Genomic DNA, 15,533 nt, shown 5'->3' with positions numbered 1-15,533 from the left:
GTAGGGCCAGCTAGCTGTCTAGTTAGCCCCAGCAACACTCCCGTCTTTTGCTCCAGTCTTTATGCTTATATGATGAATAGTCTCCTAACAGAGGCATTTCTTCAGCCTTGGTGCTGTATTTTTAAACATCATATGATATGATTATAGAAGTATGCACATTTCCAAGGGACACTGACATTCCAATTCAAAACTTTCTCGAAATCATAAATTGAAGTCACATAGGCAAACCAAAGGATGCTTCAAATCAGGGGACCTAACAGGCTGTACAAATGACACACAAACTCTTCCCTGACTATTTCTCCCTTCTCTAGACTCGCAGTGAGCACTCCGTTATAGACAGTGTGGGCAAATGTTAAAGTGTGTACATGTGGGAGTAAAGATGTTTGCACGTGTGTGCGCATGCGTGCGTTCATACACACACACACACACACACACACACACACATACACACGGGATTGTGTATGTATAGCAGCCTGAGTGTGAATGTGCATGTGCAAAAACGTGTGTGCGCACACACATATGTGTGTAAGTAAGCATGTATAACTGAGGGTAGGCATGCAAGCCCATGGGGTGTCTTTCTGTTGTTGTAGTAAAATACTCTAACAAAAGCAACTTAGAGGAGAAAGGATTTATCTTGCCTTACAGTTCCTGAGGGATACTGTGGATCATGGCAGAAAAACCTAGTAGCAAGAGCAGGAGGCAGGTGGTGACATCATACCTAACTCAGGAAGCAGAGACGAAAGATAGGCTAGGCTTTAAGGCTTTAAACCCCCAAGTCCTGCGCTTGGGCTCATTTCACCCAGTGAGGCATTAGCTCACCAGATTTCCACAACCTTTCCAAACAGCGCCACCAGCTGGAGACCAGTGTAAATATATAGGAGCCTATTGGGGATATTCCATGCTCAAATCGCGAGAATGATGGAGAGACTGCGCATGTATGAGAGTAATAGCAGCTGCACATGTTGTGGGTCTCGGGTGTATGAGGTCGTGTGATCAGTGTGTATGAGTGTACATGCATTTTCTCCCAAAACAGACGGGCTTCTCTCCCTTCCTCATCCCAACTTAAACTCAGAGGTGGGAGCTGGCCACAGAAATTCGTGGTAACTGGCTAACTGAAATTGAAAGCTTGATATTAGAAGCAGACCGAGGTCACACAGTGTAAAGAGACCAGCTAGACTGAGAGGAAAATCGGTGTCTATGCCCCTGCCTGGTGCACGGCAGGCTCCGTCTTTTATTCCTCTGGTGTGGATAGCTGTCCTGAGCGCAGCACACCTCATGTGTCACACCCTGTCCTAAGGCTCCCACTACTATTCTTGGCAGACCCTGAGGAGTGCAGGGAAACTGCTGGCAAGGCGTTCCATGATTGATGGGGGGTGCTGAGGGCAATTCTGCAACATGTCATAAAATCCAAGACTGCCAACATGCTGATTCTTCTTTTAACTTGAACCAGCCCTCTAGCTGGTTTTGGACATTCCTAGAAGCCCCCTGGGTTACAATCCTTCAACTCCTTCATCTCTGCTTCCACGCTTTTGTACTGAAGCCTGGTGTAGACGAATCACTCTCCACCAATGACAGCACATGTCTCTTCTTGCCATTCCCTGGTCACAATGCCCCTTGGCTTCCCTACAGGTTTGCAAAGCTTCTGCTGCGCCTGCCTGCTCTGCGCTCCATTGGCTTGAAATGCCTGGAACACCTCTTCTTCTTCAAGCTCATTGGAGACACCCCCATTGACACCTTCCTCATGGAGATGTTGGAGACCCCACTGCAGATTACCTGAACCTCCTCAGCTGCAGCTTCCCCACCCAGGGTGACCCCTGGGCTGGTGTGTGTGTAGCCCCACCCTGCACACTGTCCCATCTCCCACTCTGACCTCCCTTCCTGTCCCCAAAATGTGATGCTTGTAATAAACACACCCTTTCTACACATGAGACTTTTCTAGGTGGAGTTTTGTATGGCTGTTAAAGGTGATCCTTCTTTGCTATTTAAGGGGCTGAGGTCTTTCTGACAGTTCTTGGGAAGAGTAGCCAAGCCTCTGTACATATAATTGGTTTAAATTATTTTTTCACTTGCCATGGAAAGCAAACAAATGGAAAAGAAAATAATAAATATAATATTGGCACTGCTTGAAGTGTGTGGTATGTTATTGTGAGGCTGGGGAGCTCTCTGGAATGTAGGGGACAGGGGCTCAGGTATAGGCTAGCACTGGGCTCTGTGGTCCATGGCTGAGGTCAGAGGCTGAGCTGGGCTTGAGACATCTCGAGAATCTTTCAGAGTTAACCACTTTGGTTCTTCTCCTTCTCGTCTCGAGTCTCCTCAAGACTGTATTCACAGAGGTGGAAAAGGAAATGTCCAAAGAATGGGGACTATCTGGGGGAAGGGTTCTATTCCTACTGGGGGTAGAGTGGACCAATCCCAAGGCAAATTCGAGAACATAATGACTCTCTAAGTGGATGCTTGCTTATATAAGAGGGTCTGACCTTCCTGGGTAGCTACTCACTAAACAGCAGGAACTCAGACCCTCATGCACACCGCAGACAGCAAGAAATGTTAAAAAGGGGTTGGACTATTATCAACATAGAGACTGGCATCATCCTTCAGGCCTCTAAAGACAGGGCTCTACTTTGCAAATATTATTCAAGTGGTTCTGTTGTTATCGGGGACTTCCTGAACCAGTTATCACCTGCCCATGCACTTTAGAAAGTTTCTTGTTAACCTTCTGTGGTGGATGGTTTAAAGTGATGAATGATACCAACTTGACACTGTCTAGAGTTGTAATGGTCCCCAGACTCAAATACTAGGTAAACATAAAAAGTCTTTTATTTTGCAGAAGTCCAGTGTGCTGGGGCCTCCCATTACCAAGACAGAAAAACAACCAAGTGAGCTCGCTGGCCTGATTTAAATAAAGCACATTATGGGGATTCTGGGGTAGGTGGGCTTTGTCTTACCCTATTTCTAAGAACATTTTATTAAGGGGAGTGAGGACTGGGGACTGGATAGAAACTGCTGACCCATTGTTTTTACATTGGGTCAGGTAGTGGGGCAGTTTCTGATGGCAGGGTACTTTCTGACCAGCTACCTGAAGCCTGGGGTTTTAGGTCTAATCTCCTGAATTGCCATTTTGAAGCCTGTCATGGATTCAGCCTGTCTCATTTCCCTCTTCAGTATACCTAACTAAAGCATTGATTATGCAGGGACCACAAGTCAAAGCTAACATCAGTAGGGTCTGCCTTGTAGTCTCTTTCTGAATAAGGTCATAGATTCTTTGACCACCCCTGAGTGGTCAACATAGAAACACCGTTTCTCTCCTTAGGCTCCATAGAGTCGGCCTTGCTGGAGGGGCGGCAAGTCTAGGCCTCTTCTATAAGACCACTTCTGCTAGAAAGGATAGGGAATCCTGCAGGGCTCTGGTGGATTTCCATCTCCTGTATATCTGCATCTATTGCCATCCACAGGGCCTTGTAGTTTTTGCCTTAGAGTATGAGGGCTGAGGCCCCTACACTAGCAGCTCTGGCCAGCCCTATATCAAGAAGAACCTAGTAACACAGGAGAAATGAATATTCTTTTCACCCAATTGTTTGGAGGTGCTAGCTGGTTAAAGGCATCTTCCCAGAGTAATAAGTCACTCTAGGTACAAGCTGTATTAGAATACAAAAATCCTCAGTCAAGTTTACAACCAGGCCATGAATGCATGGAGTAAGCGCCGAGGTACAAGCCCACCAAGCATTCTCTGGGGGAGAATGTATTCTGTAGGATATTGGCAGCAGAAGCTTGGATGTCCCCCGCCCCTCCACCCCCCCACCCCCGCACACCTTTGGCTCTATCAGCTAGCCTGTACCCTTGGTATATTTCCGATGTCCCTTTCTGCTGCCTGGGGCAATGAATTATGGCCACTTTGAGAGGAAGCCATGGTGCCTCCAATAAAGCAAGTATTCCTTCCTTATTTTTGATGGTTTTTCCTTCGGCAGTCAGTAATCTCATCTGCTGTCAGTGTAGATGTTGGCTATGGCTCCTTTTGCTAGTTTTGAAGCCTAGGTTAGAGCCTTTAGTTCAGCTTTCTGTGTTGAAGTTCTCAGCAGCAAAGCAGTTGCCCAAATAATAGAGTTCACGTTTATTACCTCCATCCCTGCATAAGTGGTTCTGTTCTGGATGAAGCTTCTCCTATCCAGGAAGTAGATACGTTCCGCATCTGTCAGTCAAGTCTGGCCTGATGTTCTGGATGTGCCCCAGAACTATAGAGCAATTTCACTCATGTCTGAGGATGGGTCAGGTAGCAGGGTGGCTGGGTTTAAGATTGTTTATATCTTATGTGAGGGGGATTCAAAAGTAGAGCCTGAAAGGGCACCAGCGCTGTGTTGAATGGCCACTGGCTGGGTGGATTCTTGAGGGTCCCCTCAATGGGGGGGGTGATAACAAATATCTGCCCCATGGTTATTTTTTCAGCATCCTTGACTAGCAGGGCAGTGGCAGCTAGAACCTGAAGGCACGCTGGCCGTCCTTGGGCCACCGGCTCTGCTTCTTAGATAATAAGCCACAGGTCTTTTCCATGATCCCAAACTTTGGGTCAGCACCTCCTCTGCTATCTTCTTTCTCTGATGCACATACAGGTGGAAAGGTGTGTGAATGTCTGAGAAGGCCGAGTCTGGCACCTCCAGTAAGGTTCTTCCTAGAGTTTTAAAAGTCACATCCATCTCAGGGGTCCATTCTATTTTGTCCTCTTGGCCCCTGGTAGCCTCATATAATGCTTTGGCTATCTCAGTGAACCCTGGCACCCAAAGTCTGGAAGATACCAGAAATTTCCTTATTTGACTTCAGGCTGATGAAACTGGGGTGCTAAGGATGGTTTGCTTCCAGGGCATTTGACAGCATGCCTTGGCTGCTCCTTTTGAATATATGAACTCCGATAGGTGACCTCAAGTTGATAAAGCTGGGCTTTCTTAGCAGCCACCTGGTAGCCAAGTTGATCCAGCTTCTGTAGCAGGCATGTCACCAAGTCCGGGGCCCCACAATGCGCACTGGAGCACAGTTATCTGTGGGTGTGCACACCAGTACTCATCCAAGTCCTCCGTGTGTAGTGCAACTCCTGGGTGAGTTCTTGAATCCTTGAGGCAGGTGTGTCCAAGTCAGCTGTCCCTTGAAACTTCTCTCCAAGTCTTGCCATTCAAAGGCAAATAAAGGCTGACTTTTGAGTGCTAGAGGCAGGCTGCAAAGCCATTCAAAGCTTCCAATGACTATCGGGGGTAGTTAGGTTAACAGAAGCCTTGTTCATGGCTGACTGGTGCTCACTGACTTCTGGGTCAAAAGCAGAATAGGTCCTATAGGCTTTTAAAAGTCTTTCTAGATATTCCCCGGGGCTTTCCTTTTTCCCACTGTATCACCTAGCACAACTTAGATAAATTTGTGAACCATCTGACAGCCTCTTCAAGGTCCCCATCAGAATCTGGTAGTGGACCTGGAGCCTTTCCTTACCGTCAGCAGTGTTAAGATCCCAGCAGAGTCGAGTCAAAGGAAAGGCTGCGTTGATCTCAGCCTTAACTTGAGTGGGCACCCCTTTTGCTCCCAGAACCAATTTTTAGGTGGCTCCCATGATCCTCTCTCCTTTGTCATGAAGAGGACCTGGAGTAGTTGCTGATACTAGTCCCAGGTAGGCAGGTGAGTCAGCTCAATTGAATCTAGAAGACCCTCCAGAGCTGATAGTCTTTCTAAAAATGGGGAGTTCTGCAACTTCCAATTGTAAAGATCATTATTAGCAAATGATACACATGTCCTGAACTGTCTCCCCTGAGCATCTGGGGGCCCTAAAGCCTGGAGGGGTAAGGACATAATAGTTGGTCCTTTGGGCGGTACTGGTCCAAGTGAAAGTTAGATTCCAGTTAGAGTCAGGGGAGTCAGAGGCTGCTCCTCCCTCTGCCTGTGCTGGCTGAACAGTGGCAGAGGCAGTGGTGGCAGGAGCAGGAATATAAGGAGGGGGACAGAGATCCTCCTTGGTAGCAGAAAGGGGAGCAAGCCAGGGAGCTGAGGCTGACCTTCCTTTAGAGGAAGAAGGATGGGGAGCAGCAAGGCCTATAGAACTTGGTCTGGGTGGCCCCAGGCCCTATAAACTAAACCTTCACCCTGTCAATGATGGGGAGATGGAAAGTCCCCTCCTTAGGCCATCCTACTTTATAGGTGGTCCATTAATTCCTGCAAAAGATAGATTTTTTGGGACAAACAAATAGACCAGAGTCTTAAAGAAAAATTTGTAAAGAAAAAAAAATTCCCCAGAAAATAAAACCAGAAGGCTGTCTCAAATGGTTTTCCTCCCTAAGCTTGATTGGGCCATAGACCCATAGCCAGTTCAGAATCCAAATGAGAACTAGCAAGTTCTTCTGCTTCTGGTAGGGTGTTGGGAGCGTCTTCTGTTGCCTCTGGCTGGTTGACTGCTTTGTCCCTCTTGGCCTCCAGATTAAACCCAAAATGGAATTAAACCTGAAACAGAAACACAGGTATGGACAAGACAAAATACAACCAGGCCTTGAAAGAAATGATGGTGTGTGTGTGTGTGTGTGTGTGTGTGTGTGTGTACAGTCCACTATTTGGGTGGGTGGGTGGGGTCTCCAGCAAATCCCAGACAAGCCCCCAAATGTATGGGTCCATGATTTGCTCAAGAATGACACCCGGATTCAATTAGTAGGTAAACACAAAGAGTGTTTTATTCTGCAGAAGTCCAGCATTCTGGGGTCTCCAATTACCAAGATAGAGAGAAAACCAAGTAAGCTTGCAGGCCTGACTTAAATAAAGCACATTAGGGCAATTCTGGGGTAGGTGGGCTTTGTCTTACTCTATCTCAAAAGATATTCTATTAATGGAAGTGGGGACTGGCTAGAAACTGCTGATTCATTGTTTTTACTTTAGGTGGTGGGGCAGTTTCTGATTAGCTGCCTAAAGCCTGAGTTCTTAGGCCTAATCTCCTGAACTGCCAATTTGCAGCCTGTCATAGACTCAGCCTGTCTCATCAAAATCACCTGGAAAGAGTCTCAGTAGGGATTGGCTAGATCAAATCGATCCATTGGCCTGTCTGTGGAGGAGATTGTCTTTATTATGTTAATTGTGTGGAAAGATGTAGCCTACTGTGGGCAGTACCATTCCCTAGGTCCTGAGCTGAATAGTAGACATGCATACATTTATTCTCTCTGCTCTTGACTGCCATGTGACCAGCTGTGTCAGGTTTCTATCTGGATTTCCTCACAATGATGGGCTACAACATAAAACAGAGCCAAATAAACCCTTCTCCTTAGAGTTGGTCTACTCAGAGCATTTTATCTTAACTGCAGGAAATGACTATAGTTCACTTTCTCAGTCAGTTTGAATGACCCTAGGGGCTTTTGTCAGACTTAATTCTACTGTCTCAGGTCAAGGCTAGTTCAAGTTCTCTAGCCAAAGTTCTTGGGAGAAGCAGGAACATTCTTGAAAAACTGCAGAATGTGCTGACTGATAGCCATCTGACCCTCTAGAGAGTCCCAGTTAGGGTCCTGATGCATACGCTCACTAACCAATAGGTTTAAAGGTCTCCTCTTTTCTGGATGTAGGCTACCCCAGTGCACTGGATGAACAAACCTCTTGCTTTTGCATCGATTCCCAATCTCTTTTCTCATTCATGGGAGCCTCAAATAGAAAAGATTCAATTTGGCTCTTACAAGTTCTCCAGTGGACAAAGGAAAGACCTAAAAAGAAACAATGGTAATGAAAGTCTGAGATCAACAAATGGATGGACTACAAGCTCTGGATGAGATTGGACATTTCAGTGACAGAAATGAGCTGCTTTGAACCTCTCCCTAGGTATTGTCAACAGGCAGAGAGAAGGGAGGTAATAGAGCTGGTTAGGAAGCTGAAGTGAGATATCAAATGAAACCTTTTCTACTTCATAGTCTATGTGTAAGAGGCACAGTTTACAGAAAACGCTAGAAAAATCAGAACTGTTCGACATGGTAGGCTTTTTTCTTCAAGGGAAAAAATGACTGACACCCATTCACCTGGTAGGCTGGCATGGATGTTGTCTTAACTGGGAGCTTTGTCTCCCAGTGAGTAGAACCCTTTCTTAGGACTGAGGTCCCGGGTACTTTGCATCCTCTGTTGATAGAACCCATCTTTATGCTGATTACAAATCCTTCCTCCCTAGGCTCATACTCTGAGCACTGTGAATAAGAACCCATTCTTATGGTAAAGTTAACAGCTGCTTCGCAGGGGCAAAGGTACCTCACACAAGTGCAAGAGGGTTTCTATGTAGCCTTGCCTAAAGCTTTGCAGTGATGATTGTCACCTGAAAACCTTTCCCCAATGTTTTACCATGTTTCAGTGTTTAAGGAAAATAAACTTCTTCGTCGGACTCTGGAAGTTTTTGACCAAGTCTGTGCTGAGGTGGCATCTGAACTTCCTTCATCACCATGTGCCTATCATATCCTTGCCAGCAGTAACATTTGCAGGTACCCCAACAGTCTTTGTGCTTTTGAATGCCTCACAATACAAGTTGTTCTAGTAAAAGACAAGGCCCCAGGCAGCTTCCCCTTGACTTAGCCTTCACACCCTCAACCTCAATAGTGTATCATTCCCGTTTTTTCACTTGAGGGAGCCTGTATGGCCTTTCTGAGGTCTTCTGTCCAAATCACCAGCTAAATGATAAGGACAAGGCAGTCATAGCTAGGTCCACAGCTAGGACCTAAGAAAAAGCCAAGCCTTAGTTGTCTCCCCGCTTCTTTCTTTTCCTCTCTTTCCCTCTGCCTTCCCCTCCCCTTTTCCTTCCTCTTCCTCTCCTCCTCCCCCTCGTCCTCTTTTCTCCATTTTTTATTTTTATTTTTCAAGACAGGGTTTCTCGGTGTAACCTTGTTAGTCTTGGACCTAGCTCTGTAGACCAGACTAGCCTTGAACTCAGAAGAGGCGGAGAACCAGACTGTGAGCAGTCAAATTACTTCTCGGGGGTATATGGGAAGTAAGCAAACAAATTCAGGCATGTTCATTGCCTTAAGGGAGTTTCATACATGAGACAGAAAACATTAAGATCAAAGTGAGTAAACATTACATATCTAGGACTGCAATGATAGGGCATGGTTTGGTGGGACACATACTTCTTGCACAAGCAGGAGGACCTGATTTAGGTTGCCTAGCACCCACAGAGAAGCCTGGCATAACAGCATCCTTTGGGTCCCAGCATGGTAAGAAGTATACATGTGGATTGTGGAGGACAGAGGAAATCCTGACTGAATATAAATTGTTGAACCAAGCTGAGTCAAGGACCCCACTCCCTCAGAGCCATAGGAACTGCCTAAGCTTCCTCCAAGTCAGGCTCAAGGGTCAAGCCTTCCTCCGGCCCCAGTGAGCCCACCCTCTTATTCAGCTGTATATATGAAACCCATCTCCTTGATTCAGATGCATAAAATAAACATGGTGAGTTTCTGGGTTGCAATTGTTGCTGTTTCTTCATCAGAGAGAGCACAGACCACCAGACCCCAGCGTTCTGGTCTGTGTGTCTGTCTTTTCTTCATTCTGCAATAGCCTCTGAAGCAGTGCAGAATGTGGCTGTGGATCCCAGAGGCTCACAGACCAGCCAGTGTAGCTCCAGCTTAAGTAAGAGACCCTTTGAGAGAGAGACAGAGACAGAGACACATACAAAGAGACACAAAACAGAGAGACAGAGACAAAGAGACAGAGGAGAGATTCAAAGAGAGAACCAAAAACAGATAAAGAGAGAGGAAAATATCTCTGGCTTTCACACATCACACATTGGCAAGTGCATGTATGCACGTGCATAGACACACACACACACACACACACACACACACACACACACCCTAACCTCCAAAAGAAAGAATGTATATAAAATATATAATCTATATCTACATTATATACAACATATATCCTTATGTATATATTATATATAATGTAGATGTGTGTGTGTGTGTGTGTGTGTGTGTGTGTGTGTGTGTGTGTGTGGCATCTATTCATTCTAAATATGAAGAAACAAAGATTACCAAAGTCAGTATTGGCCCCAGGGGACACAGGGACCTCAGGGTAAGGGGCATGGGAGACCTCTCCTCTCCTATGCTGTGACTGAGAAGGATCTGCATACTGAGGTGCCAGCAGATGCAAGGAGCATATAAAGCACAAAAGGGAAGGGCTCTTCCTAAAAGAATGTGGAACTTGGACAAACCAGCCGTTGGCTAACATATTCTGAATGTTCAGTTCATGGATATTTTCTTTGGCTAGTTTTCTTTTAGACTTTTGTCTTTAAAACCGGTTTAGAGGCCACCTAAGAAGGTAGTCTTACACTAAAAACTCATTAAATAACCACAAACTCCACGTGACCCGGATTCTCATAGCATCCCCATCTACCCAACCTGCACTAAACACTATGCTGGTTCTTTCGTACTTCCTAACGTTCTTTTCTACATTATTTAATACATGTGGGATGGAATGGGACTTGACTGTTTCCAAACATCAAATCTTTTCTCTGCGTGATCACTGCCCTCACCACTGTGCTTCTAAGAGCTGGCTTCTGGAGGGTCCTCCCTCAAACTGAACTAAGGCTTTAGGCTATAAGGTCTTCCCAGTTGGAAAAAGAATCAAGACTGTTACAGAATTAATTTGGAGCCTTGCTGGGATGAGGAAGGGCTAGGTGGGTTGTAGCAAGGAAACTTAAACTCTTCCCTTTTTCCTAAGGTGCCCATAGAAAGCGGATCAGGGAAAAGAGCTTCTGCCAGCTCGTGAAGAGACGTACCCTCAGCCCACCCCATCCCGAAAAGAAGGGAAAAAAAAAAAAAAAACTTTTCCAGCCAGAAGAGAGTCACTCTCATCCTCCTGGAACACTCCATGAAAATGTCTCCCGTGACAATTTTGGAGCACACAGCCATCTCTGACCACAGACCACAGAGGAACTGGCCCTGGGCCCAGAGTCCCTGCGGGGGAAACTCCTTGGGCTGTGCAGCTGTGGTTCATCCATCCTTAGCCTGATGCTGCGGCAGTGGGACAGTTAAGCACGGGTGCCCTCTGCTGCTAGCTCACGGTACTAATCGCGCCTGTCTGGGAAAGTATCTTCCAGGGCCTTGGGGGAGCCTCTAACTCTGGCCAGAAACTCCTGAAACCTGTGTCATTTAGTGGAATGTTTGTTTCAGACTCTGAGGAAACGGCCCCAGGGAGAAGTCAAGGCGAAAGCGGGAAAAAGAGAAAGTATAGAGATATCACTGCAAGATGGGAGACAGTGAGCCCTTCTTCTGCAGTGGCAAAAGACACAGACTAGAACTGCCCAGCCATGCGCAGAAAAATGTTTCCATTGTCACTGACAGACAGAAATGTTCCCACAAGTAGAACCTGAGACTTGGGTGTAGCCAAAGTAAATTTTCAATGGAAATCATGTTTTCTTTTGCCCCATACCCCTTTACCCAAATGCTGGCTGGAGACATCGCTTCCCACATCTGAGGATCCAGACGCAGACATTCCAAGGAAGACAGAATCGCTCATAGCACACCTAACAGTTAGCAAAGGTTAGGGAACTGGTGGGAAGAACAGAAGCCAGAAAGAAGGGCAGAGGGTCCTCAGATGGCAATGGGGCAAGCCCATTATGGCACTGTGAGCAGGTCCTGAACCTCAGAGGCTTCAGAGTTCTGTGCTGTATGATAGAAGAGTCTGGTTGAATCATCCTTAAAACCTCTTTCCTTGGGGTTGGAGAGATGGCTCAGTGGTTAAGAGCACTGACTGCTCTTCCAGAGGTCCTGAGTTCAATTCCCGACAACCACATGGTGGTTCACAAGCACATCGGATGCTCTCTTCTGGTGGTTCTGAAGACAGAGACAGTGTACTCATATAAATAAAATAAATAATTCTTGAAAACAAAACCTCTTTCCTTTAGTGAATCAATAATTTCTGTCAGAGATCAGCTGACTTTGTGCTCTGAAATCTCATGTGAAGCAAAGGACCACATCCAGGATTAGATACTGGTTCTAGAGGAAGCAGAAGGATTTCTTAGCTCAGAATCTGAAGGATAAAACACACAAATTAAATAATCTAAGACTGTTTAATATACGTTATGGGTTTGGTGCGGTTAAGTGGCACAATTATAAAGGTGACACCTAGAGCCAGGGAGATGGCCGAATCAGTAAAGCATGTTTGCTTTGCAAGCACCAGAACCTGAGTTTGATTCCCAGAATCACTGCAAAGATAAGGTCAGGGTGTGGTGGAGGTCTGAGCTTATAATTCCAGCACTGAGCAAGCTGAGGCAGACCCTGGTAACTCACTAGCCAGCCAGTCTCTTTGATGAGTTCTATGCCAGAGAAAGAGGGGAGGGGGAATCCTGTCTTTTTAAAAAAAAAAAAAAAAAAACCTAGATGCCTCTGTGGTTGTCTTCAGGCATGAGAGTGCTGGCTAACCCCAGAGAACAGATCCAAAACATCCTTCTAGTTTAGTGGTTCTCAACATGTGGGTCACGACCCCATTGGGGTTGGAATATCAGATATCCTGCCTATCAGACATTACGATTCAGAACAGTAGCAAAATTACAGTTATGAAATAGCAACAAATTAACTCTATGGTTGGGGGGGTCACCATAGTATGAAGAAGGTATTAAAGGAAGGCTGAGAACCCCTGCTCTAGTTGGTGACACTGAAAACTTGAGCCACCTCTTCGTCCCCACCTGCTGTCCCATATGTAAATCCCCCTAAGGTTCTCACTTCTCCATTTTTTTTTTTTTTTTTTTTTTTGCCAGTCCTTGAAAATGTTTTTTTGCACACGTTTATTTGTCCATGTGACATGCCTGGGAATCACCACTGTTTTCACGAGGTTTTGTTTTACTTGGTCCTGTGCCTTGAGTTTCATCAGGGGTGCTGTGTTAGAACTAGCTGGTGTATTCTTTGGGCGCATAGTGTTCATGTAGACACACAGGGACCTGCAGTGCCTTGCCTCCGTAGACAGTCTTGCTGGTATCTGTATATGCACATACACATACACATATACATACATTTGAGACAGGATTTCTTAAATATAGGCTGGACTGGCTGTCTAACAAGTGCCAGAAACCTAGCTGTCTCCCACTCTCTTCATCTGGGATTACAAGTCTGTGCCACCATGCCTGTCTTCTTTTTCATAGGTCCTTAGAAACTAAACAGGTCTTCCTACTTTCAAGGCAAAACTCCTCAATGATTGAGCTATTCAGCCACTATTTTCTTATCTGGGTAAGTACATGAATCAATGAATATTCTCACTGACCACCCTCAATGATCTCTGTGTTTTCCTGACCCCTATAGTGCCAGTTTCACATAAGGGGGTTTGGGGGTTGCCTTGGGCCCTTAGGAAGGCTCTGCTTTCATGAGTGGGATTTGTGTCTTATGAATGAGACTTCTCAGACTTCCCTGGCCTAAAGCCATGTGAGAACCCAGTCAGCTGGGACCTCAGGGCAGGAAGTAGCCTTAACCAGACATAAGCCCTGTCAAAGCTTTGCTCATGATCTTCCTAGTCTCCAAAACTGAATGTCTTAGTCACTGTTTTATTGCTGTGAAGAGATACCATGGCCAAGGCAAATCTTATAAAAGAAAGCATTTATTTGAGGGCGTGCTTACAGGTTTAGAAGGTTAGTTTATGATCTTTGTGGAGGGAAGTAGATAGGCATGGCTCTGAGAACTTTTCTGAGAGCTTAACATTCTGATCGATAGACAGCTGGCAGGCAGGCAGGCAGACAACAGACAGACAGACAAACAGACACACACACACAGAGATGCATGCTGGGGGCTTGGCATGGCTTTTTGAAGCCTACTTTCAGTGACACATCTCTTCTAACAAGGCCACATCTCCTCTCCAAAAAGGCCACACCTCCTCCAAGTCCTTCTAAAACAGTTCACCAGCTGGGGACTAAGGATGCAAGTATATGATCCTATGGGGTCATTCTCATTCAAACTACCATACCATGGGAATGAAACTGCAGTTGTTTTCTTGGTTCTCCACTCTGTGGCACTTTAGGACTTTGACAAGCTCAATTCTCAATGGGATACCTTTGTCAAATGTCAACCCCCTAACTTCCCATTCGAGGCTCAGGGAGTCATGCAGAAGAGGAAGCAAAAAGATTGTAGGAGCCAGAGTTGAGGAAACCTCCATCTTCTAAACACAACAGAAGTCACGGAGACCTGCACTGGAAGAGAGGAGAGAGAACTTGGTGCCCAAGTTCTGCCAGAAACCCATTGGCAGTGATCATGGCTCAAGTTGTTTGTAATTAGATCCCAGACACACCTGTGGGAATAGAACCTTTAATCTATGGCAGAGATGGGGAAAGACTGGTTTCCTGACTAGTCATGAGTATGAAATGGGAATGTTCTGGAAGACAAGGAGCCAAGGTGCTGACCCAGTTGATAAATGGTGCTATAGCCACATGGGCACATGCACTGCACCTCTGTGTGCAAGACCAACGTGCTGTATGCTTCTCCTCCTTTTATCACCAAAGTCCTTCTAGGAGGTGTGGACTGCTGCCATTCCCATTACAATGATGAGGACATCCACACTCAAAAAAGTTTATTTAACTCAATTAGCTATTTAATTTAATTTATGGTCCCATAGCTAGTTATGGGCAAACCCCACAGTCAAACTCATAATTGTCTCTTTTTAAATTTTATTGGATATTTTATGTATTTGCATTTCAAATGTTATCCCCTCTCACCCCCATCTCCCATTTCCTCTCTCCTTCCTCTTGCTTCCATGAAGATGTTCCCACTCTCGACCACCCACTCCCACCTCATCACCCCGGAATTCCCTTACACTGGGGAAACAAACCTTCACGGGACCAAAAGCTTCTCCTCCCGTTGCTGCCAGTCAGTGCCATGGTAATTGTCTCTTATTACTTCACATACTTTTAACCGAAGCACACATCACAGATAGGACATCTAGTCCAGGGAAGGAACTTTGTTCCATACGCAGTGAGTATGAACGCCTCCACCTGCCCTGACATCCTAAGACCATCCAATATTGTCACTGCCTCTGGTGTGACAGTCCTTAAAACTACTATTTCCCCCTCCACTCACAGCACAAATTTTTCTTCCCCTGGATAAAGCTGACCACCCACATGGGAACGGGGGTGGGGTGCTGTCATGATAAAAGGTGTCTATTTTGGGGTGTCTATAGGCAGCTACATGTTTTTTGCTTGTCAGCTGAAGAAGGCTATTCTCCCCCAGGCTGCCTGATTCCAAACTGGCTCAGCCTCTTTTGTTTAGACTTTCCAAGCAATTTCATCCCTGGGGTGGAAACAGAGCATGGAGTGATTTGGAGCAAAAGGACAATTTCTGGACAATTATAAGTGAGTGAAACCAGGAGGTTTATAATGGAAGTTGTCTCTCAACCCTTAACTTTGAGCATTTTGTAACCAAGAATTCTGTCTCTCAGGTTTTGGTGGTGGGAACACAACGCTAAGCAGCTGTCTGGAATGGCTTCTCGAGGTCCGATAATTAGAAACAGCTACCCTGACTCAGGAGCCCATCGGTTGGATTGTAGGGCATAGCTGTACATTCAGGGGAGGGAAGAGGAAAAGGCTG

The 15,533-nt window shown here is 45.9% G+C and overlaps 1 protein-coding gene across 2 annotated transcripts in view; it reads left to right on the top strand.

Moving 5' to 3' along the window:
• Positions 1 to 2,128, top strand: part of RXRG (retinoid X receptor gamma) — a 39,820-nt gene extending 37,692 nt beyond the window's left edge. For both annotated transcript variants that reach the window (XM_080938791.1, XM_080938792.1), the window contains one exon: positions 1,630 to 2,128. In XM_080938791.1, the coding sequence (XP_080794917.1) occupies positions 1,630 to 1,777 (148 nt within the window). In that variant the 3' untranslated portion in view covers positions 1,778 to 2,128. The remainder of the gene's footprint in view (positions 1 to 1,629) is intronic.
• The last annotated feature ends 13,405 nt before the right edge of the window (positions 2,129 to 15,533 follow it).

The sequence above is a fragment of the Micromys minutus genome (genome assembly GCF_963924665.1).
Source record: "Micromys minutus genome assembly, chromosome: 1".
NCBI classification, from domain to species: Eukaryota; Metazoa; Chordata; class Mammalia; order Rodentia; family Muridae; genus Micromys; species Micromys minutus.
The sequence above is the reverse complement of the archived record's forward strand: the minus strand, read 5'-3'. Positions and strand labels throughout refer to the sequence as shown.